This window comes from Eptatretus burgeri, chromosome 4, assembly GCF_056783735.1.
Source record: "Eptatretus burgeri isolate ZD-2024b chromosome 4, Ebu_testis_v1, whole genome shotgun sequence".
Taxonomy (NCBI): Eukaryota; Metazoa; Chordata; class Myxini; order Myxiniformes; family Myxinidae; genus Eptatretus; species Eptatretus burgeri.
Genome location: NC_140964.1, coordinates 118,253,910 through 118,278,891, shown reverse-complemented (window position 1 = coordinate 118,278,891; position 24,982 = coordinate 118,253,910). Strand labels below are relative to the sequence as shown.

The window sequence follows — 24,982 nt, the reverse complement described above, 5'->3', positions numbered from 1 at the left end:
GTTACGTCAAATCCTTTTACAGTGCATTGACGTCGCATGCCAGTAAATGCTTGCATATATTTTTGCATATACAGCTGATTTATTTTCATTTATAAAGAATTAGTTCAGCCTTCTTAAGATACAACATTTTAGAAACATACAAGTGTACGTTAACGTCTATTACCATCAGTGACAAGATGAAACTGGTCACAATTCATATTGATTACAAGCTGGCACGCAGCTATCAAGTGGCAGAATAAACATTGACAGCTTGGTTCAGCCATTTTGAAAATGTCGGTTCCAACATGAATTTGACAGTTTTGAACAAAACTTTTCACAAAGTTAACTTTGAGCCAAATTTGCAAACAAAAATGGCAGCATTGACAACTGTACATCAGATCAAATAGTACCTTCTGACTTCAACGACACAAAAACGAATTACCGTCACTTTTCTAAAACAGATAAATGTGCGGATGACAGATTACTAGAAATGACAACACTTACAAGTTTCGCCTTAACATTTCAAAGCAAATGCTGTTGTTTTTCAAATATCTGCTTGAATCACGAAACAGTACAACGGAGAAAGCCAAAGGAAGAAGAAAATAATGTGGAACGCAAGTTTTCTTTCAATAAACATCAGAATATTTCTAACTTTTCGGTACCAGGAGAAAGGGAATGAATTTGATAATTAATATCACTTGAAGTAATTAAGCACAATCTCCGAAACACTCGTGTCTTCATCCAACACAGTACAATGCAATTATTACAATACATGTCAGTGCCATTTCTGCAGTCACAATTGTGTAACAATTTGATGCACTGTAGGTAATCAAGATCGATAAAACGACAGTAAATAGAACACTTGTAAGAAATAAATAATTTGTCGATTACACGGATCATGCATAATATATACGTCTATATATATATATATATATATATATATATATATATATATATATATATATATATATATATATATATATATATGTCTGAGCATCATATGTCGAGATAACAGCTGCATGATATTACAATTTGCATAAATTATTTTGAATATCTCATTTGATATCAATTTCCTTGTCCGTTGCCTCTCCAAGTCTTTCAATGACAGAATGTATGAACAGGATCTTTGATTAGGTTTTGACTGGCAAGATATCTTAGAGGTATGCTACACTCGCGCTGGTTGTTCTGCCAGCACTGGTTGTTTGTGAACATTAAATATTTTACGATTTCTTTCACGAAGAGTGGGCTAGTTATGGCCCACAGCATGAACAAGTTACTAATGCCCTCCACCCTCTGTCACAAGTCAGACCTGGCCAGTCGGTGAGTGAAAGATGGTCCAAATTCATTACCCAGCCGTTGCGACAATGTCAGGTCAGGTATGGGAGCATGTGCCAGAGCAGCGTGTCACTGCGTCCACTTTCCGCCGGTACTCCAGGGGCCTCCGTCTGGCCATCCCCCAGGCAGATGCCTGGCCCATCCCCATCTCCTTGAGATGCCGATCAACCTGCTGCAACCACGAGGCATGTGGTCAGCCCATTGGTTTCCTCCAATCATGAGGCTCCCTCGCTGAGAGAATCTGGTGAGCAGGATCAGCATCAGGAAAACGAGCCACATGTCCATACAGCCGCAACTGACGCTCATGGACTATGCAGGTAACAAATCTCATCCGAGTCTCTCTTAGCAACCGCTCGTTGGACACAAAGCCCGACCAGCGATAGCCAAGGATTCTCCAAAGAGACCTGGTACCAAAGGAATTAAATCGCCATCTCAGATCCTTGGTCAGAGTCCAAGTCTCACATCCATAGAGCAAGACTGGAAGCAACAAGGACCTGAAGACTTGGACTTTCGTCCTCCCGCACAGGTACCGGCAGCACCACACCCCATTATCCAGTGAATCCATGACTCCCCAGGCCTGACCCAGACGTCTATTGACCTCTGACTTACAGCCAGCAGAGACATGAATATCACTGCCAAGGTAAGTGAAGAAATTGGGAATAATTGGTGTTTTTATCGAAGTAGAAAGAGATACTCATTTAATTATGCTGTATTTAGGATTGTCTACCAACAAGCCTTTTCATAAAATGTCAGCAAAAATCAGTTTCATGGCTCTCCTCCAATGGAGGTAAGATTTCCTTTGACGTTTTGGCTTTTGATATTCTAAAAATACAGTGGTGTATATACAAAGATTGGCCAATCAGTTCAACATGACTAAACAGTATTCAGCAGAAAATGTTGCCTGCATTTAGCTGAACAGTGTTTAACTTAATATTGGCTGAATGACATTTAACTGACTCAGCTTTACATTGTTGTTGTGGATGCTGATTGGTGACATTTCATTTGAATAAAATTCAACCTTTTTGTTTTACTGAATAGCGATTGCATCCCTCCATATATTTCTGTGCAGTATTAGAGCCATAGTAAAAAATACTGCAGGTTGAAAATAACTAACTCCACTATAACAATTTCTAACAGCAAACAGCACTTCTTGTGACTATTCATCGCATAATGATCAATAAAAACCTTGGTATGATGAACAAGACAGTATGAAACGAGAACGAAAACTTGGTCGAGAGCATACCTCCACCAGGCGGAACAGTTTACATTTTGGATCCCACTGATAGGCCAGCCTTGGATCCAGACCTGAACCACTATCTAATCCGCTTGTTCTTGTCACCTAACCAACTCATCCACCTAGTTTTGTCATAACTTGTGCACAACTTTTTCAAATATTGATATAAATGGTCTTTGGCCCCATCTCTCAACAGTGAAGGAATCACTTACAAAATTATCAGATCCGCATGCGGATCCTCACCAAAATCGAATCAACTTGTCCTTGTGACACACCCAGCCTCTGCACCAAGTTTCGTCCAGATCCGTTCATAACTTTTTGAGATATCATGCTTAAAGACAGAGAGACAGACAGACAGGGGTGAAAACATAACCTCCGCCCACCTTCGGTGTCGAAGGTAACAAGATCTATCAAAACGAAGCAAAAATTACATAACTACATTCCATCTCAAGCAAGATGGGAAATTCCAGGGCTCTGATGGAATTGTCTTCATCCAACAGACAGCCAAAGCGGTGCAATATTGCTGGTCGTAAAGATTTCTCTTGCTATGGTCAGTGAACCATTCATCGAACTTCCAGGTCTCAAAAAGAGTTGTCTTCACCTGAAATTTTCTTTCCAACATAAGAATTCTTCATCCAGATTGGCAGCATAAAAATTAAATAATCGCATTGTGTCACGCTGTATTTTGCTCGTGTGGTTTTCTTTGGACTTTAAGGTCCTTTTCAAGTTAATTTGAAGAAGGACCAGGAAGATATGTTGATGCGCTATCGCTTGTGTTTATCTCATGCCAGAAAAGACCTCGTTGTTCACAGTAACCTGTGATGTACATTTCATGCCATGAGGTGCAGTCATGCCTCAAAGGTGTCAGTGGAGTGCCTTTCTTTCATCATGCAAAATGCTTTTGTATGTGTTGGACCGTGTGCTTTAACTTCGTCTGCTTTGACGTTGCATTTAATCAATTTAAGTCTGCTAACTTCCAAATATGTTCCGTTCCTCCCTCTTCACACACCTGCAGGAGATATATGATGTCATTGCTTCTTTTCCCCCACAGAGTTTGGAAGGAGGAAATGGTACATGTGACTCCTCATTTGACCCAACCGCTGACTCTGGCCTCTCTTCACCAATCACCACTTTTCCCTCTGACCCCACACTCCCACCTCATCACCAAAGGGTGAGCTTTGCATCACTACCTCAGACCCAGTTGAAGCCTTCTCACACATATATATATATATATATATATATATATATATATATATATATATATATATATATATATATATATATATATATATATATGTATATGTATATATATATATATATATATATATATATATATATATATATATATATATATATATATATATATATATATATATATATATATATATATATATATATATATATATATATATATATATATATATATATATATATATATGTGATTCCTGAGAGATTCAACCAATGTTGAATCTCCATTCCTATTCCCTCCACCAATGGATAACCCCTGACATCAAAAACAATGCAGGAGAAGAGAAGTCAACATTCTCACATTTCCACATCAAATATGTTTTCATCTTTATAATGAGTGTCTATATGCAGAGGTGAGCGATGTTTTATGAAATGATGTACCCCTCTGAGTCATAATTTTCAAACAAAAATGCTCGTGTCCATCAAACTCAGGTACAACTAGAAGGGCTCTCGGTAGAGTGAATACCTCCGCCCTGCAATGCCTGATCCACGAGAACATATCTGGCCCGAGACATTTTTGAAATATCATGCTACGTCTATATCGTTTTTGAGGCCAATCTCTCAATGGTGAAGAATGACTTAAAAAATGCAAGTAGTCGGATCCAGATCCGTCCACAACTTTTTTTGAGATATCCTGTACACAGACAGACAAACAGACAGAAAAGTGTGAAAACATAACTTCCTTCACCTTCGGTGGCAGAGGTAAACAACATATAACCCCAACTTCATTAAATCCCATCTGCATCATTATTATTATTAGTATTAGTATTAGAATTATTATTATTATTATTATTACTGGTATAAAATCCTGTTAAAAATGACAGGTTGGAATTTTTTTATTCAAAATATTCAAGGAGACTGGAAGATATGATGTTTCGTAGCAAGAATGGTGATTTTAAAGCACGTGCACAAATGTGACCCTATTTTCTTTATCTTCTGGGACGTTTAATTTTGACGGTACAGCCTCATGAGCGTGCTAAAGTCTGAAGCCTCAGCCTAGAGTCAGGTGTGCTTTTATCATCTTTATTTATAAGACATCTTACACACGTAAATAAACACTCATTTTACTCTGCGTGTGCTGCACGTAATGTGCAGCGAATTTCACCTCCCTATGCCTTGTGGTTATTGTTATTTATTTTTAAGTTTCCGTACACTGCCATCGATGCCTGCTTCAAGTCAATGTCTACGTTTCCAATCGAAGAGATGTAATTACTCTTTTATGAAAAATGTTTTTCGAGTTTTTCTTTTTTTATAATCCTGAAAAATAGAACATAATTAGCACACAGTCATGTTAAAAGATTGGCCTTTAAAACCCTTCTTAAATCATACTTATGAAGGGGGACAGACAAACACACAAACACACGAATACACACTGTGTTTTATGTAGGTGGATTATTACGATTACTATTGAAGAATTCATCCCTTAAGATGGGATAATTACGCCATACATACCTATATTGACAGAATTGGTGGCCTTCCCCACCCTGAGCCATAGGAGTATGAATTTTATTATTCTATTATTATTATTATTATTATTATTATTATTATTATTATTATTATTATTATTATTGTGACCAATGAAACAGGCTGCATCCTTTAGTTGTCTTTGCTATTCATATTGTTCTGTATTGTTTTTGGTTGCCATACAAGATGACTAATGACAAACCTCCTCTGGGCTTCAAAAGAGCCTTGCGTGACATAAAATGCAATATGACCCTGAACGTATCACAACAGAGCTTTTGTATACATGTTCTACATGACATCATCTTAATTACCTTTCTTATTCATTTCAATGCAGCATATCAGTGAACTTATAAACTGTAATAATAATAATAATAATAATAATAATAATAATAACCATAATCGTTTCCTTACAAGGAGGCCAATAGGCCCATCAAATCTGCACAATGGTTGCCAAGCTGTGGTCGGACGCTCTATCCTTTTTAAATGCTGATATTCGAGCAAGGAAACAGCACGTACTATTTTTGAAGTCTTTGTTTTGACTCGGCCAGGTCAGGTTAAAACTGCTTCACTGTTGAGTGATATGGCAAAAGCGATATACATTATACTACGATATCTCAAAAAGTTATGGACGGATTCGGACAAAACTTGGTTGATGAGTTGGTTAGGTGACAAGAACAAGACAATTAAATTTTAGTTCAGGTCCAAATCCAGATCCAGCCTATCAGTGGGATACAAAATGAAAACTTAATCAGTTCTCACTGGAATGGTGGCCAACTAAATTTGCCATTTAGCTGAATTGTTAGCGGGGGGCACTGCATCATCTGGGATACCCAATTTATCATTCATAGCATCTTTTGGATGAGAGCTTTCTTCTGCAAAACGGGAATTAAATATCATATAATAGTCCTTCGGCAAAGAGTATTCTTTGATTGATGAATTCCATTTCCTTTTAATATTATCTGAGATTTGTAGTGGAGCTGCCCCCCCCGCCCCCACAGACACACACACACACACACACACACACACACACACACACACACACACACACACACACACACACACACACACACACACACACACACACACACACACACACACACACACACACACACACCACAACACAAGACTGTTTGATGAGACAAACACAGCCACTGAGCTTGGGGGAAGTTTGCCCACATGAGTTGAGCAATCAGGTTGATTGCTTTACCTCACTTGGGCCATTGTACAACCGTCTTGACGGACACAACATGCTCAACAAAAGCTGAGCCTCGAATAGGAGGTATATCAAATCTATTTCACATCTATTGTACAATTTATCTATAATTCCAGCAATCTCTGTGTGTCTGTCTGTCTGTCTGTCTGTCTGTCTGTCTGTCTGTCTGCGACCGCCATTTCTCGACGACCGCCGGTCCGATCTCATTGAAACTTGCCAGGAATATTGCCGGGTCCCGCAGATGTACCTTTTCGAGGTTTAATATCGATCGGACGAGCGGTTCCCAAGTTACGGCCATTTATTTATCTGTCGACCAATGACAAGACATGGTGCTATGACATCACGAATGACGTCACAATTAATGTTTATTTATTTATTATTATTTTTTTTGCACGATCGACGGTCCAATCTGATTGAAACTTGCCAGGAATATTGCCGGGGACCCACGGATGTGCCTTTTCGAGGTTTGAGAGAGAGAGAGAGGCTGCACATACTGGCACACACCTACGGGCACACACCTACGGGCCCACCCCTACGGGCCCGTACTAGTCTATCTATAATTCCAGCAATCTCTGTGTCTGTCTGTCTGTCTGTCTGCGACCGCTGTTTCTCGATGACCGCCGGTCCGATCTCATTGAAACTTGCCAGGAATATTGCCAGGGAGCCGCGGATGTGCCTTTTCGAGGTTTGATATCGATCGGACCAGCGGTTCCCAAGTTACCGCCATTTATCTGTCCACCAATGACAAGACACGGTGCTATGATGTCACGAATGACGTCACAATTAATGTTTATTTGTTTATTTATTTGTTTTTTGTTAATACATTTGTGAATACATTTACAGAGAGAGGGGTGGGAGAGGAGGGGGGAGAGAGGAGGGCGAAAGAGGGGGGGGCAAGAGAGTGGGCGAGAGAGGGGAGGGAGAGAGGGGGAGAGGGGGTGAGAGAGAGGGGGCATCACAATTCAAGAGAGGGGGAGAGAGGAGGGGCGAGAGAGGGGGAGTGAGAGAGTGGGTGCGAGAGAGAGGGGCGAGGGAGGGGGCGAGAGAGAGGGGGCGAGAGAGTGGGTGCGAGAGAGAGAGAGGGGCGAGAGAGGGGGATGAGAGTGGGGGGGGCAAGAGAGAGGCGTGAGAGAGGTGAGAGAGGGGGCGAGAGAGGAGGTGAGAGTGAGGGGCGAGAGCGAGGGGCGAGAGAGAGGGGGCGAGAGAGGGCTGCACATACTGGCACTCACCTATGGGCATGCACCTACGGGCCCGCCCCTACGGGCCCGTACTAGTCTATCTATAATTCCAGCAATCTCTGTGTGTCTGTTTGTCTGTCTGTCTGTCTGCGACCGCCATTTCTCGACGACCGCCGGTCTGATCTCATTGAAACTTGCCAGCAATATTGCCAGGGACCCGCGGATGTGCCTTTTCGAGGTTTGATATCGATCGGACGAGCGGTTCCCAAATTACGGCCATTTATCTGTCGACCAATGACAAGACACGGTGCTATGACGTCACGAATGACGTCACAATTAATGTTTATTTATTTATTTATTTGCACGACCGACGGTCCGATCTGATTGAAACTTGCCAGGAATATTGCCGGGGCCCCGCAGATGTGCCTTTTCGAGGTTTGATATCGATTGGACGAGCGGTTCCCAAGTTACGGCCATTTATCTGTCGACCAATGACAGGACGCGGTGTGATGACGTCACGAATGACATCACAATTAATGTTTATTTATTTATTTATTATTATTTATTTTTATTTATTTTGCACGATTGAAACTTGCCAGGAATATTGCTGGGGACCCACGGATGTGCCTTTTTGAGGTTTGAGAGAGAGGCTGCACATACTGGCACTCACCTACAGGCACGCACCTACAGGCCCGCCCCTACGAGCCCGTACTAGTAAACATAATTGCAATAAACATCAACGCATTTTAAAATATGTGAGTTCATGATTTTAGAGAACCAGTTCATGTGTGTTTAACAATTTGAATAATGTACTTTATAACCCTTTTGGTAAGTTGCACTGTGGGAGGTCTGTGTACTTGCACAATGAACAAAGAACAAAGTGATAATGGACAAAGACAACAACCCTTTCCTTTAAACTAAAAAATTCCATAAGTACACGGACTGCTTCGAATGTCCTTGTTATACTTGTACTTTAGGGAGTTCTTCCATGATGCTTATAGGTACTAAAATAAATTCTTCCTTCGATATCCATCAAACTAATAATGTGTCCAAACCCACTATCTTGTACACTGTCCCAGAACGTGTACATCAGTGACATTTTTACTGTCAATATTCTTGTCCTGTGCTGTACCGTCATATTATACTCATACATCGAGTATAGAGAGAGGTTAACATGAAAAGATCACCCGGTAGGACTCTATCAACATTGATAATTTCCACTTTTCGCAGGTATCCTGGTTAGTGTGTTTTTATCCATGTAGATGAACTATGTTGTATCAAGTTGTTACACTATTGTGACTGCATATTGTGACACTGGCATGTACTATAATAATCACATTGCACTGTGTTGTGTGAAGATACACTTACTACAAGTGAGCGATTAATTGTCCAATTCATTCCCTTCCTTCCCGTGTGGAAAAGTCACAAATATTCTAATCTTGAAGTTAATTGGAGGAATAGACAGGACTATTTGACCACGCTATTTGCGAGGGATAAGTTCCTGCAAAATGCAGCGAATGCGAATCTGCGAATGTCAGGGTATAGTTTCAATGGGATAAAGGGAAATAGGTTCCCGGCGGTTCATGATCATGCCTGGTGCTGGCTTAATGGTTAGGGTGGTGGGCTTGGGATCCTATGATCCTGAGTTGAAACCCCACTCGGCTGTTGAATTAATACCAGGTGGGGTTGACTCTGCCTGTCATCCTTCCGAGGTTGGCAAAATGAGTACGAGCTGGCTGGCATCCTGTGGCGGAGTGGCGACCTGTCCATGATTGTGTCCACTAGCCAAGGAGACTGCTTCGGCAGCACAACGCTCTGCACAGAGTATGGTCCCAATGGATGGAGGGAGGGTTCATGATTCACAAGGGAAAATTGAAAACGCCCTCGAGAAACTGTGAATACACCTGCGAAAACCACAGAAACGTGAAAAACCATGAATACGCCCACAAAAACGTGGAAAAATATGAATACACTCACGAATATGCCCATAAAAAACCCGCAAATACATGACGCCCAGGACTGTGAATGTAGAAGCAGGTAGCATTTCATCAACTAAGAATATGCGGGGTCCACGAATAGCGAATCCACGAATAGCGTGGTCCGACAGCATTTGCTTTCATCGATTGTGGAATTATTGTGGAAGAACGTTAGTGCTCTCGCATTAATTGGTAGCCCTTCTTATCCTAATAAGGCCATTCACATGAAACAGGTGGACCACCTTGTCCATTTGTTTGTAGTGCAACAGTTGTTGAGCAGACAGCGACCAGACTCTAAAATAGCAAGTGGTCTGGTCTCCTTGGAGGTTCCTTCACAAGTAGTGTCGTCTGGTGTCAATTTACCTTCAAGAAGGCTTGACCACTTGCTACCTGCAGTCTCAGCAGGAGCTTGAAATTTAACCAGGGTGTCAGCGATAACGTGTCTCCTCTTCATGAAGGACATAGGGGAATAGTTAACGTCCACTAACTCATGTCAGCAGATGGGACTCCAAGTTTAACATTCATCCATGGGGCAGTGCAGTCATTGATGTATCATCCAGTTTGAAAAGCACCAAGATGACAGTTTATAGTAGTGGTGAAATTTATACCCAGGCGAGACAGCTTATAGTAAGTAGAGTGTGCATACCTCTCGGCTGCCCTGCCAACCCATGCTGCTCCATTACGCACTTAAAATGGTTATCCTCTCTGGCACCTATTGATCTAAAGTTGAAAATCAAAAAACGTGGTCGAATCTATGTCTTTTGAAAGTCAATTTGAGAGAAGGCTGAAGGAATTGCAGGAGTTGAACAACAAGAGCGTCTGAGTTTATATAACAACTGACATTTCGTGCTGAAGGTAGTTGATGAGAGCAGTATCATGTCTTTGAGATTGTTTCTCCACCGGCCTGTTGGGATTCAGGGAAACCGTATCCTCATGGTAAGGGGACATGTTTCTGAGTAGCTTGCAGGGAAGAACAGAATGCTGAACAAAGTTCTTCAAAATGAGTAAAGCTTTTTTGATAACCTTCTCTCTCAGGTACTCTATCATTCTGAAGTTTAAGAACACCCTCATTTTTCCAGTTTTTACTGAAATTTAAGCAGTTCAGCTAGAGTGAATAACCTGAAATGGTACAAAACTAAATGGTAAACTGCCAGAGGTTAAAAAAGTTAAGGTTATCAAAAACTGAAAAATAATGTAAATTTCAGAGTTGCTAAAAAATGTCCTTTTCAGGGAACAAGTAATGGGTTAGCAACTGCAGCTGTTCTGCAACAATGGAAGAAAATGAAGCCTTGAAAGTTGATGCAAACAATTCCTACAGGTGTCCCAACTTTTGTTGATTAGTACAAACCATCTGTCTGTATAAAAGCAGTGTTGAAGAGACTGTGTTGCTACACCCTCTGAAGCATTATTTGGACATTATTGCACTGCAGGAAGTAGTATATTGCTATCATAATGGCGAGAAAAAGAATTAACAAAGTAAGACAGACAGACCATTATAACCCTTAAAAGTGTAGGTCTTTCCTTTAGAGAAATTGCAAAGTGAGCCAAGGTGTCGGTGAGTACATTTTCCGACACCATCAAAAGGCACTTGGAAACTGGAGGAAACTCTGACAGGAAGAGGTCTGGCAGAGCCAAAGCCACAACACAATCAGAAGACAAGTTTCTGAGAGTCAACAGCTTGTATGATCGGCGGCTCACAGGACAGCAGCTTCAAGCACAGCTTAACACTGGTTGAAGAAGCAAAGAAGTCTCAGTTTCAACTGTGAAGAGAAGACTTCGAGCTGCAGGTTTGACAGGTCGAGTGGCAGTAAGAAAGCCATTGCGAAGATGGCAAAATAAGAAAAAGAGGCTTGCCTGGGCCATGAAGCACCGCCAGTGGACTACTGAAAACTGGAAGAAGGTCTTATGGACCGATGAATCAAAATTTGAAATCTTCGGTTCATCATGCAGGGTTTTTCTACGCCGTCGAGTAGGAGAAAGGATGGTTCCTCAGTGTCACACCATCTGTCAAACATAGAGGAGGAAGCGTGATAATCTGGGGCTCTTTTGCTGGATCCAGAGTCGGCGACTTGCACAGAGTGACTGGCACCCTGAACCAAAAGGGCTACCACAGCATTTTGCAGCACCATGAAATACTCTCTGGTCTATGCCTAGTTGGTCATGGTTTCATCCTACAACAAGATAATGACCCAAAACATATCTCCAGGCTTTGTCAGAACTACCTTAGAAGAAAAGAACAAGACGGTTGGCTTCAAATCATGGAATGGCCAACACCGTCTCCAGACATAAACCCCATCGAGCTGGTTTGGGATGAACTGGACAGAAGGGTGAAAGCAAAGCAACCTAAAAGTGCAACACATTTGTGGGAACTTCTGCAACAGTGTTGGGAAGAACTTTCTGAACAATATTTGATTTCCATTGCAGAAAGAATGCCACGAGTATGTTCGGCTGTTATATCTGCAAAAGCTGGCTACTTTGATGAGTCAAAAATTTAGATTAAGTTTTGTTCAACAAAACGATTCCATGATTTCTTTTTTTTTATCTGCAATTGTTTATTTGTTCTCTGCTTTAATTTCAGATTACATTTAAACATTAAACTGCTTAAATCAGATTACATTTAAACATTAAACTGATTACATTTAAACATTAAACATTAAACTGCTTAAATTTAAGCATTAAACTGCTTAAACTTCAGTAAAAACTGGAAAAATGGGGGTGTTCTAAAACTTCAGACTGGTGGAGTATGTCCAGAGACTGAACACTTCTGAAATGGATGCAGCTTTCAGGTTCCTTTAGCTTCCACTGAAAATAATTACAATAATGTGTGTGCAACTGTTTTGAGCACTCATGAAATGTCCAGCTGCTGATTCATGAAAGATGTTTTCATTATTGCTTCCTTCACCTTGTATTTTACCACTCATTAATATTTTATCACAATGATGATGAAATGATTAATAGAGAGGTACAGAGGTTAAGACAAAGACAGACAGACGTCTACCAATAATGAAGCCCATTTAAGTCGCCAAAAGGCAAAAAGGCGTTCTGCAAACATCCCTCCTTTGCATGCACATTTCATGCACGTTTACTGATGGAAACACGATCAAAGGCAAACATTAAAGCCAAGTACACCTGCCTTCGCAAAATACAGAAGGATGCAGAGAGCTCACGTTGGTTTGGCTGGAGTTTTTTGTTCAGCATGAAGGGTTTCAAGGTAACGCTTCCAAATTTGTCTTAAACCACAATTAATTTATTATATATTTAATGAAGTGTTATTATTATAGTGCTGTACTTGTATTTAGGTTCTTCTGTTTCCTCCTGTCATTTGTTCCTATTTTAATAGTCTATAAGGTCCATAGGATAAAGGTCAGCCGTATGCCACACATATTCCGCTCCACATGTGAGAATAACTTCCTATTAATTGGTATTAATCGTGAATTATACATCAATGTGTATACAGTACTTTATTTTACTTTGATCAAAGGCTCATGGAGGAGCTGAACAAGTAGCAAATTCACGAGTAAGACGAAGGTAGACTTCAGTGAATTTTTACACGGCTTGCTGGGACACTCAATATCATCGTATGACAGGATAAGGCCAACAAGGACACCATAATAGACAATTAATTTGCGCTTAATGTAAAATATGACGATAAGTCCTCAACCCCCCCCCCCCCCCAATCTCAAGTCCTCAACTCAACCACACCTCTACCCAATGCCAAGTCCTCAACACCCCCCCCCAGGAAAGTCCTCAAACCCCTGTGCCACCCTCCCCCAACCCAACTATTTGTCCTCCCCTACCCCTTTCTTCGTCAATACCTCAACTCCTCCCACCCTCCTCAAAACTCCATATTCTCAACCCCCCCTCCCGACTCAAGTCCTTAATCGCCCCTACCACAAGTCCTCAACACCCCCCTTAAAGCATCAACCCCTCTCCCAATTATCTATCCCCTCCTTGTCCCCACCCCCCACCACAACTCTGTCCTCCCCTCCCCAAACTACTCCTCCCAACCATAAGTCCTCAAAGGGAGAGCATGAAAAGGCCCACCCCCACCCCCCGTCCAAAAGCCTCAATCCCCTATCTGCCACCCTCCCCCAACCCAACTCTTTGTCCTCCCCTACCCCTTTCTTCATCAAGTCTCCTACCCTTCCCCCAAAACCTCAATCCGCCCCTCCCTGTTTCTTCTTTGAGTCCTCAATATCCCTTCCAACACCTCGTCCTCAACCTCCCCTCCTAACCCCAAGTGCTCAACCACTTCTCCCAACCCCAAGTTCTCAGTCCACCCCCACCCTCCCAAAGCCTCAATTCCCCTCTCTGCCACCCTCCCCCAACACAACTCTGTCCTCCCACCAACTCTCTGTTCTCCTCACCCCCTTTCCCCTTCAAGTTCTCAATCACCTCTCCCAACCCCAAACTCCTCAATTAACGTAAATACCTGAATCTTACTGTATTAATTAAGGCAATTCTCTGTATGTATGTATGTATGTATGTATGTATGTGTGTGTATGTATGTATGTATGTATGTTTGTATTTTACATCTGAAAATCAAAGAAAAAAAAAAACATGGCTGGCCAGATATCCACCAAATTTTGCATATGTGCTTGGTAGTACTCACGGTCAGGTCATGGGCCCAAAAAAAAATCCCTCCTGCAAGGGGAGGGGGGGGAACTTAAATTATTGCCTGATCTCCACCAAATTTTGCACACATGTTGGTAGGACCCAGGGTAACCTTCCCCTCTCCTTATAAGGGGATGATGACTTGCCAATTTTCCCAAAAGAAGTAGGGGTTGCTAGTTATTAAAACCTGCATGTGTTGCTCCTGTTACTGTTAAGAACAATGTTAAAAGCAAATAATGATGAAATGTTAAATTCAAAATCCCTTCTTCCCTTTCTTCCAATTGTTAATGACATTCCTGTTCTCGTTTGTTGAGAACAATGTTAAAATTAAATTTAAAAAATATCACGTTTAATTCACAATCTCCTGAGATTCCGCCATCATGATTCTTCAGTAAAAATAACAAGTCATTCATAATGGAAATAGTAAGATGCAACCGGAACTCCTCGGACATAGACCTTAATAACGAAATTGGATTTTATGGTCAAGTTTGTTAAGAGAAAGTTGTCGGAGAGACAGACAGAGTAACAAACAAACAGAATTAGCATATTATTATTTTGGATGGACAAATGTATGTGGTTATGTATGGGATTTGAACCTGTGTTCCCTTGATCATAATCTTCCAGTGGTTTCGTTGGAAACACTATCAGGCCAACCCAACTCTTCTACGTGCAATTCATATTTATATGCACTTTATTGTGCAAGAGAACTTTGCTGTGTCAGCAAAAGACAATATAAAGACACCATGAGATGTTGGATTCGCAGGAGATTATCCAAATGCACTGTTTTTAATCATCCAATATGTCGATGGAGTTGAGAATCAAGTGAATGCTTTGAAATACAAGGAAGTACCGTATGCAGTTTTCCATAATATCTTGGTATAAAAATAAATGCAACTCAATTTTTGCTTTTCCTTTAAACCCGATACCAAGGAGAGATGAGAGTTGGTGGAGATCAGGCTGTGGCTTCTTCCTCCACTCCACAGCTGTTAGCCACAGACAATGAGGTGCAACCAAGCCAGAGGCACCAAATTATTAATTACCAAGAGCCCTGTGTGCTGATGCATGTCATGACTGTGTGTCACATAGCAGTGAACCTGACCAGGTTGCTCGAGGGGCAATAAAGGGTTTCTTAAGTTAATTCTCAAAACGTGGCTCATTCTACCGCATGATAGTTGGGTAGGTACAGATGTTTGCATTTCATAGTTGTTTTAACTGTAGTGAAAGCTAAATGATAATAGCTGTTTTCTTAATTTCATTGGAGTAAAACATTGATGTTCTATTTGTTTCTATGCAGTATTATATGGTTTTGTTTATTGACACCCAGCACCCCACCCCTCCCCCACACCTTTAAAACCCAATCCTTTTTTTTGCATTTGTTTGTACTGTATTTGATTACCTAAGCTGCCTTTCCTGCTTCTCTTTTAATCTCCTTTTCCTTCCTGTCCAGGTGACCCCAGATGACCTGTCCAAAAAACGCTTGAAAAGTGTTAATTCCAACAGTCGGTACAACAGCAAACAGCCAAATACAGGTGACTATTACAAGACATTGGACAGTGAGGCAGAAGTTGGAGCTGTGGCATCCACATCTTTCACAGGAGCAAAGGCAGTAGCAAAGGAGAGCAAACATCCTCGTGAGGCTTCATCTTTGGTGACAAGATCATTACCGATTCAAGGGACTCAGAATAACCCCTTCTCAGGGATCTTTCAGGAGCTGAGCCAGAGGGAGAGTATGAAACGGCAAGCTAGTGCTGAACAGCCATTAGAGGTACAAGTTTGTCTGAATTTGTATAACAAGCGAAAACACACACATTTTATCATCGTGTCATCCATAACCAATATGTCATCATATTCTGTCAAAGCTTCCTTGTATTGTACACCCATATATGGAAGCATACATTTTACTGAAGACTGGCACCAAACCAGGCTGTTGTTTTGTTTCGTACTAGCTACACGAATCAGGAGGCACTTTGTTTGCTGCTAAGTTGAATTGAAAGGGTGAAATACCAGAGGTTGAGAGATTGATCGAAGCGTTCAGTAAATTTGGTGAATCATTCCTTGGCTCTACTTTTACTGCTAGTTACTCAAAGTTACATCATTAATTGTATGTTATTTTAGTTTAAAAGTTCTGTCCCATCAATGGTCCTTGAAACTTTAAATTACAGCTTTTTTTCTCCCCGTGAGTGATGAATGTTTGATAAAGTCGAAAAAAAGCTCAAAAAGTACCTGTGGTTGGGGTGCAGGGTTGCATCACTACATGAAGCACATTAGCGTTCTTTTCAGCAACACCTAAAAGAGTCCCTATTGCTAAAATTGCTTGTAACACAGCTCCAAGCCCAGATCTTACAAATAGATTTTTAAATCCAAAATTGTTTATCATGGGTGGTACGTCCACCAACTTGGAAGAAAAATGAGGGTTAGCGAAATGGCTTCTGCAATGACATACAAGATAAAGTTCTTGAGATGATGAAGCATTGCATATGATTACATCGAATGAAGAACTAGTCCTACTCATGTAGATTTGCATCGTTGGACAGGTAGAACAATGGATGGAATTTGATTGAGATAGGAGGATTTTAGCATGTGTGGTTGAATCTGCAGCTGCCACTTCCACCTCATCAGAGTGAAGTTTTCTGAACCGCATTATTTATCTAACCTCATTATTTATCTCTCCCTTTTCTCAATACTACAACTCCAAACTAAACCTCCATTGAATCTTCATTGAATGTAAACTTTTCTTCCTTTCAAAGCATTTAAAAAAATTGAAAATGCTTCACTTTCCTTACTTTGCTGTCAGAACCTCTTATGTCAGGACGCTGTCAGGACCTCTTCATCAACATCACCTCTTATGTCCATATTTTATTTCCTTGCTACAGCTGTTGCAGGTTGTCAACTGTAAATGCCATATGCAGTGAATGCAAAAAGCAAATGCATAGAATAACTTATGCCTCTGCCAACCTCTTTCCATGTCCCATTTTGTGGATCAGCTGGACAAAACAAACCAAGGAGACCTTCTACCATTGTTGGCCTGGATAATAGTCCTGTACACATCGGGTTGAGATGCACCTTACCATCTAATCAGCTTCTTAGGCACCACAACAGCTTTTCTGCATTTAGACTTCAAGATTGAGATGAGTTTTCCATTCTACTGGTGAATAATAGGCATCAGGTCAAGTCAGGTATGGGAGCATACATCGGAGCAGCGCGTCACTGCTTCCACTCTCCGTTGGTACTCTGCCGGCCATCCCCCAGGCAGATGCCCTGGCCCCTCCCCATCTCCCTGAGATGCTGATCAACCTGCTGCAACCACGAGGCACGTTGTCAGCCCATTGGCCTCCTCCACTCACGAGGCTCCCTCGGAGGCATGGTATTTTGGAACCAAGTAAAGGAGCCCTGTGAGGTAGGTATTACGGTGTACCACTGACTTGATGCATACTGAATCAAGTTTAAAATAAACAACAAAGAAGCCAATCCCATAGGTTACACATCAAGCTCATTGCTGCTGAGAAGAGCATACAATTTTTGCATCCAGATGAAGGTACAACCTCTCTTATTAATTAAATAATTGTCATATAATATTGTCCATTTTCGTTTGTTCTTGAATCTTTCTGCTGCAAAAGAGTTTACTTTGCCCATATTGTTCAGATTGAAGAACTGATAAATGTCGGGCAATTGGAGCCATTGCCAAATGTTTCACGCCTCCCGAATGAACCGACTCGAAGCATGATTTCTCCACCTCCACCTCCACATCTCCCTACCTTCAGTAGCAGCCCCCAACCGAGTGAATGTGGGGGTTCACGCCCACCCTCTGCAGCTTCCAGTGAGTGGGAGTCAATTTGTGATACTTCTTGATAAACACTTTTTATTCCCCAAAATGCTTTTCTAAGTTTAGTCATATGAATTACCATGCATTACCCTAATTTTCCAATTATAAACCATGGTTTATTCATGAATTTTGTCGTCAAAACCATCCAGTGCTGTTAACACATGAGTGCAGCATAGTGGAAGAACACTATGCGACTTCACCTCGTGGTGTTAATTTGTTCCGGTTGTCTTCTTCCACTATGCTACAATGGAATTCTTGCTAACAAAACATGTCTTCGACAATCGAGATTGTCTATAGTTGCAGTGTTCTAACAGGCCAATTTGTTGTATGTCACTGAAAAAATAGTAACAGGAGGCCTTTTTTTTACAACTGTCGTTTATAAATGAGTTTGTTTTTCAAAAATATCAGTACTTGGGGAGTGCGGTTTATATACGATGCAGTTTATAATTGCAATTACAGTACTTGCATACAGGAATAGAGCATTATCCATTTTTTCTTGTAATGTGAAATAAATAGGTCAAAGCATGCATGGGATTGCAAAAAATGATAGCATCCCCAGGAAAAAATTCAATATAATAACTAGAACTACGTTGTCGATGGCAAACCATCACATATTCCCGCGCGCACTGCTTTGTCCCATTAACGCTAGATGAAATTTTATCTTGCAAAATGGATTGACTATTCTTTTCTATTTGATGTGCTTTATGACCAAAGACTTACTATGTTTACTAAATCAGAAGTCATTGCAAGCATGTCAACATTTCATGAAACATTAATTTAACAATGTCCAGCAATATAGAACTGTGCATCAATTTAATCATAGGAATGAACTGTGTATAATATTAATTATCATTATTCATCATCAATTAGATAAATACAGTAAAACCTCTGACTGTTTGTCACTCATGGGGGCCACATAAGTAAGTTCTTTATGAAAGAATTTACCATGTACAATGGTAAATACACTTAAAAAAAAAATCAGCCCCCATGACCCCACCCCTCTGGCCCGGCCCCTAGGGGTCATATCAATAATCCGACAGTGTTGTGCACTTCCCCATACATATATCTACTATGTCCCAAAGTTTCAAGTTTCTATCTCAAACGGTGCAGGAGGAGTTATTTTGACCCCCTATCTGCTAAGCACCCCCTACCCCCAAGCACCCTCTGATCATCATGTGTTTAAAAAAATATGTTGTTAAATATATAACTCATGAATATGTTTGATTAAAAAAGCTATGACAAATTTTTTTCATCGACCCCCAGAGCATACCCCAACCCCTCTGGCCTGGCCCCTAGGGGTCATATCAAAAATCCGAAAGTGTTGTGCACTTCCCCATACATATATCTGCTATGTCCCAAAGTTTCAAGTTCCTATTTCCAACTGTGTAGGAGGAGTTACAGGATAAGACAGACGGACGTACGGACGGACGGACGGAGGAGACAATCACAATATTCCCGCTTTTCTTCGAAAGCGCGGGAATAATAATACTATTATAACTTTAATAAGAGTTTACTCCGTAGGTATTTTCTGTATAGTTAGAATGTACTAGTGGGCACTCTCCGGGTGAGAGTACCCTTGTCGATGGACGATGTGCTGCGGCACAGTCATGGAAATGCACTTTCCAATTTTTGTCATTTTTGGTAGAAATTTTATTGATCATTACATATTATGCTTCATATCATGAGATAAAGGAAGATACAATAAAACCCCAACATTCGTGGGTGAGATGTTCTTCAAAACTCTGCGATTGTCGGGGCATTTGTTTAATGGGAAAAAGGAGGTTAGATTCACGGGGGTTGGGTGCTCGTGATTCATCAGGGAAATTTTTTTTTAAGTTTTAGAACACTAATGCACATAATTAAAGTATCATTTAAAATGCTTCCAGATGAAAATAAAATACTGCAATCAATTCCACAGTGTTGGCTAACTCTTGCTGTGAGTGTCATGTTATTTTATTGAAAATTAACCACTTGTTTTGCTTCAATCTTGCATGGTCCCCAAAGCGTGTCTTGATTCCAGAAATAGTTGCCATTTGAACTGCTCAGAGTTTAAGCTTGAAGGAAGATATTCTGTATTATCTTAAGGCCCTGTCACACCTTGACGATTTAGCCAGCGTATGCCTGACGTATGAAAAATTTGGCTAAAACGCTGGCACACGTCGAATACGTTTTGGGTAAGTTTGTATACGTTAAGAGCACGCTGGCATAGGTCGTAGTATGCTGGCATATGTCGTAGTACGCTGGCATACGTCGTAGTACGCTGGCATTCGTCGTAGTACGCCGAGCTGTTAGACAAATTGTCCATGCTTGAAATTCTTCGACATATGCCAGCGTATGACTCGCACGTTCCGCATAACGCTTGCCATAACTTGTAGGCACGTTACGCGATCAGTGACACCCGTCGACAAACGTTACTTGTAAGTTAAGGCCCGGTCACACCTTGACGTTTTAGCCAGCGATGGCAACGAATTAAAATGTATGTAAAACGCTGGCTTACGTTGAACTTTTGATGTTTTTTTTTTAAAGGTTCGGACGTATTCATAGCGACTTGGTCTTATGTATAACGCATTGGTAACGGACACAGAACGTTTCGTTGTGTTATGGATAACTTATACCAACGAATGCTGAACCTGTTGTCGGCCTACACAAACGATGCCCAACGATAGTCTAACTTAAGGCCCGGTCACATCTTGACGTTTTAGCCAGCGATGGCAACGTATTAAAATGTATCTAAAATGCTGGCTTACGTTGAACTTTTGATGTTTTTTTTTAAAGATTCGGACGTATTCATAGCGACTTGGTCTTATGTATAACGCATTGGTAACGGACACAGAACGTTTCGTTGTGTTATAGATAACTTATACCAACGAATGCTGAACCTGTTGTCGGCCTACACAACCGATGCCCAACGATAGTCTAACTTAGGCATAGCGCGTTGCACGCATTGCCGACGATGTCGTGACGTAGCCTATTAAAAGGCTGACGCACAACGATTCGAATCATAACTGCCGTAGAAATGGAAGTGTCAACATCGCGGTCACACCTTGGCGATCTTGCCAGCGTCTGCCGACCTAAGAAAAATGTGTCTAAAACGTTGGGGCACGTCAAATACGGTATGAGTAAGTTTGGTATACGTGAGTACAACGCTAAAGTACGCTATCATACATCGTAGTAAGTAGAGTACGTCAAGAAATTTTAAACATGTTCAAAATTTTACGACGTACTCGGCGTATGACACACGTTCCGCATGCGATGGGGATAAGTTTTACGCACGATATGCGGATGCTTACACACGTCCACAAAGGCTACTTATAAGCTACTCATAAGTCGAAACACGTCGCTGTAATGTCTTTTTTACGCGAAACTTATTTCTAACTTATGTTTTACGTGCTTTGAACCAATTATTTACATAGTCCCAACACACATCGACGTATGTAGACGTATTCCAATGACGTCTTCCGGTCGACAAAAAAAATAAATGAACGTGTTTCTAACTTACAACTGCCATATAAAGATGTGTTCCCAGCGGTTTTGGGAATTGGTATATAAAAATGCTGCTCATAAAAGGGGAACCCAACAGTGTTTTCGAGTCCTTTTTGAGTCGATGTCCATGTCAGCAGTAACAGTATCAGTATTAGTATTAGTATTAGTATTAGTATTAGTATTAGTAGTAGTTTGTTCATGTTGGCAGTAGTAGGTGAGTGTGAGGGGGAGGGTGTGGGTTATGATGGATCGTCCTTGCGTTTAACGATTTAACGATTTAAATGATAAACTCAACGATTTAAATGGCTGCATCTCCACTATTGAAAGTAGAAGCTTGCGCTCAACAATTGGATTTTTTTTACACTCAACGACTTTTAAACGGTACCACTCAGCTATTTTCATTGTTTACAATGAACGATTTAAATTGCTGTCACTCGCCTTTGTTTTTTGACGCTGGGGTTTGGAAATTTTAATCGTTTCGATTGAACGTGCTAAATCGCTCAAACTCCACTATTGAAAGTAGACGCTTGCGCTCAACAATTGGATTTTTTTTACACTCAACGACTTTTAAACGGTACCACTCAACTATTTTCATTGTTTCCAATGAACGATTTTAATTGCTGTCACTCGCCTTTGTTTTTTGACGCTGGGGTTTTGAAATTTGAAGCGTTTCTTCTGAACGTGTTAAAACGCTCAAACTCGACTATTTTAAATAGACGCTGCCGATGGACAATTGGAATCATAGCCAAGCTAGACATCGAAGTGTGAACATCCTCGTCATGCCGAAGAAAAGTTTGAAGAATGCTGCAAATAAGTGTCCTGGCCGTGGCCGTGGACGCTGATGCAAGGACGATCCATTATACCGACGTCTTTCAGCCTATGAGTAACTTAAAAGTAACGTCTGTCGATGTGTGGCAACGGTCGCGTAATGTGCCAACAACAAGTTAATCATAGGTTAGAAATAAGTTTCGGGTACGCTAAACATTACCTCGGCGTGTCTCAACTTATGATTAACTTACAAGTAGCATGTGTTGACGTCTGTCAATGATCGCAGACCGTGCATACAACTTGTGGCCAGCATAGCGGAACGTGTGAGTCATACGCCGGCATACGTCGTGAAATTTCAAGCATGAAAAAATTGAGGACAACCAAAAAGTACAACGTTTAAAGCCAATGTACAACGACGTATGGCAGTGTTTTTCAGCGTGCTCTCAATGTTATCAAAACTTACCCATAACGTATTCAACGTGTGCCAGCGTTTTAGAAAAAAAATTCAAAAATCGGCATACGTTGGCTAAAACGTCAAGGTGTGACCGGGCCTTTACTCATAAGTCGAAACACGTCGAGGTAATGGTTAGCGTACCCGAAACTTATTTATAACCTATGAGTAACGCGTTGTAGGCACATTACGCGATCGTTGACACACGTTGACACACGTTACTTGTACGTTACTCATAAATCGAAACATGTCAAGGTAATGGTTAACGTCAGTGTTCCAGACTCCCTGGTTTTTTTGTTTTTGTTTTTTCTTCGGTATGACGGTGATGTTGACACTTCGATTTCTAGTGCAGTTATAATATAATATAATTAATAGGCTGCTGCTCAACGATTTAAATCATAACTGCACTAGAAATCGAAATGTCAACATCACCGTCATACTGAAGAAAAAAAACAAAACAGGGAGTCTGGAACACTGACGTTAACCATTACCTCGACGTGTTTCGACTTAAGAGTAACTTTCAAGTAATGTGTGTCGACGTGTGTCAACGATCGCATAATGTGCCTACAACTTATGGCCAGCATATGTGGAACATGTGTCATACGCCGAGTACGTCGAGAAATTTTCAGCATGCTGAAAATTTCTCGACATACTCGGCAAATGACGACATATGCCAGCGTAATATGACATATGCCAGTGTACTACGATGTATGCCAGCGTGCTCTTAACGTATACAAAACGTACCCATAAAGTATACAAAACTTACCCATAACGTATTCGACGTGTGCCAGCTTGGTTCGGCAAATTTTTCATACGTTGGCATACGCTGGCTAAAACGTCAAGGTGTGACAGCAGCTTCACACTTCGATGTCTATTGCGGTTATGATTTGAATCGTCGAGCCGCAGCCTATTAATAGCGACGCCACGTGATCGTCGGCGATACACTGCCGTGCGCTATGCATAAGTTAGACTATCGTTGGGCATAGGTTGTGAACGCCGACAACACGCTCAGCATTCGTTGGTATAAGTTATTTATATGTGATTGAAACGTTCTGTGTACGTTACTAATACGTTATGCATACGTCAACCACGTTATTGTATGCTCAAAACTTAAAAAAAACATCAATAGTTCAGCGTATGCCAGCGTTTTACATACATTTTGAGACCTTGCCATCCGCTGGCTAAAACGTCATGGTGTGACAGCCCCTTTACGAAGATCGACGTTGAGTTAAAATTGCATAATTTTAGATGTCATGGCATCATAGTCCTTCTGTTAGAATGTCATTTTACTTTAGCTCGAAAATAAAAGTTCATTTTTACTTTCCATGAACTCACCTCACTGATTGGCATGAGATTTACCCCATATGTTTTCCTTTAATCCTGTGTGTGACGAAAGGAATCATGAGACTTAAATCGAAACAATATATAATTAAAAAATCACTCACGGTTCCCAGTCAAAAATATATGATAAAATGTTCATGCAAGAAATCAAGCAACCCCCCACCCTCCCCACATCACATAACCCATCTATAATCTTCTTCCTCCAATGGGGAGGGTCGGCGATCATCGCTGTAAGCCAGGCTTTTTTCCTGAAACAAACAACAAAAATAAATCGCACGCATGTCCGAAGGAAGCGGTGAAGTTTGGTGCTTTTAATACCAAATAGGCAAAGCCTAGAAATGAACAAAACCAGAACTACCCTTTTAAAAGTGGTAATTCTAATGGGTTCTAAAGGGTAATTCTGAAGGGTAAGTCTAAAGGGTTGTTCTAAGGAGTAATTCCAAAGTGTAATTCTGAAGGGTTGTTCTAAAGGGCAATTCCAAAGTGTAATTCTAAAGGGCAATTCTAAAGGGCAATTCTAAAAGGCAATTCTAAAGGGTAATTCTGAAGGGTAATTCTAAAGGGTTGTTTTAAAGGGTAATTCTAAATGGTTATTCAAAGGGTTGTTCTCAGGGGTTGTTCTAAAGGGTAATTCTAAAGGTTAATTCCAAAGGGTAGTTCTAAAGGGTAATTCTAAAGGGTTAAAAGGGAAATTCTAAAGCATTCTAAATGGTAATTCTAAAGGGTTGTTCTTCAGGGTAGTTGCAAAGTGTAATTCTAAAGGGTAATTGTATCGGTTTGTTCGAAAGGATTATTCTAAATGGAAATTCTAAAGGGTTGTTCTGAAGGCTAATTCTAAAGTGCAATTCTAAGTGGTTCTAAAGGTAATTCTAAAG

The 24,982-nt window shown here is 40.8% G+C and overlaps 1 protein-coding gene across 4 annotated transcripts in view; it reads left to right on the top strand.

Moving 5' to 3' along the window:
- Positions 1 to 24,982, top strand: part of ESPN (espin) — a 118,833-nt gene that overhangs the window by 72,274 nt on the left and 21,577 nt on the right. For all 4 annotated transcript variants that reach the window (XM_085879843.1, XM_085879841.1, XM_085879840.1 and 1 more), the window contains 3 exons: positions 3,600 to 3,719; positions 15,689 to 16,006; positions 17,884 to 18,058. In XM_085879843.1, the coding sequence (XP_085735969.1) occupies positions 3,600 to 3,719; positions 15,689 to 16,006; positions 17,884 to 18,058 (613 nt within the window). The remainder of the gene's footprint in view (positions 1 to 3,599; positions 3,720 to 15,688; positions 16,007 to 17,883; positions 18,059 to 24,982) is intronic.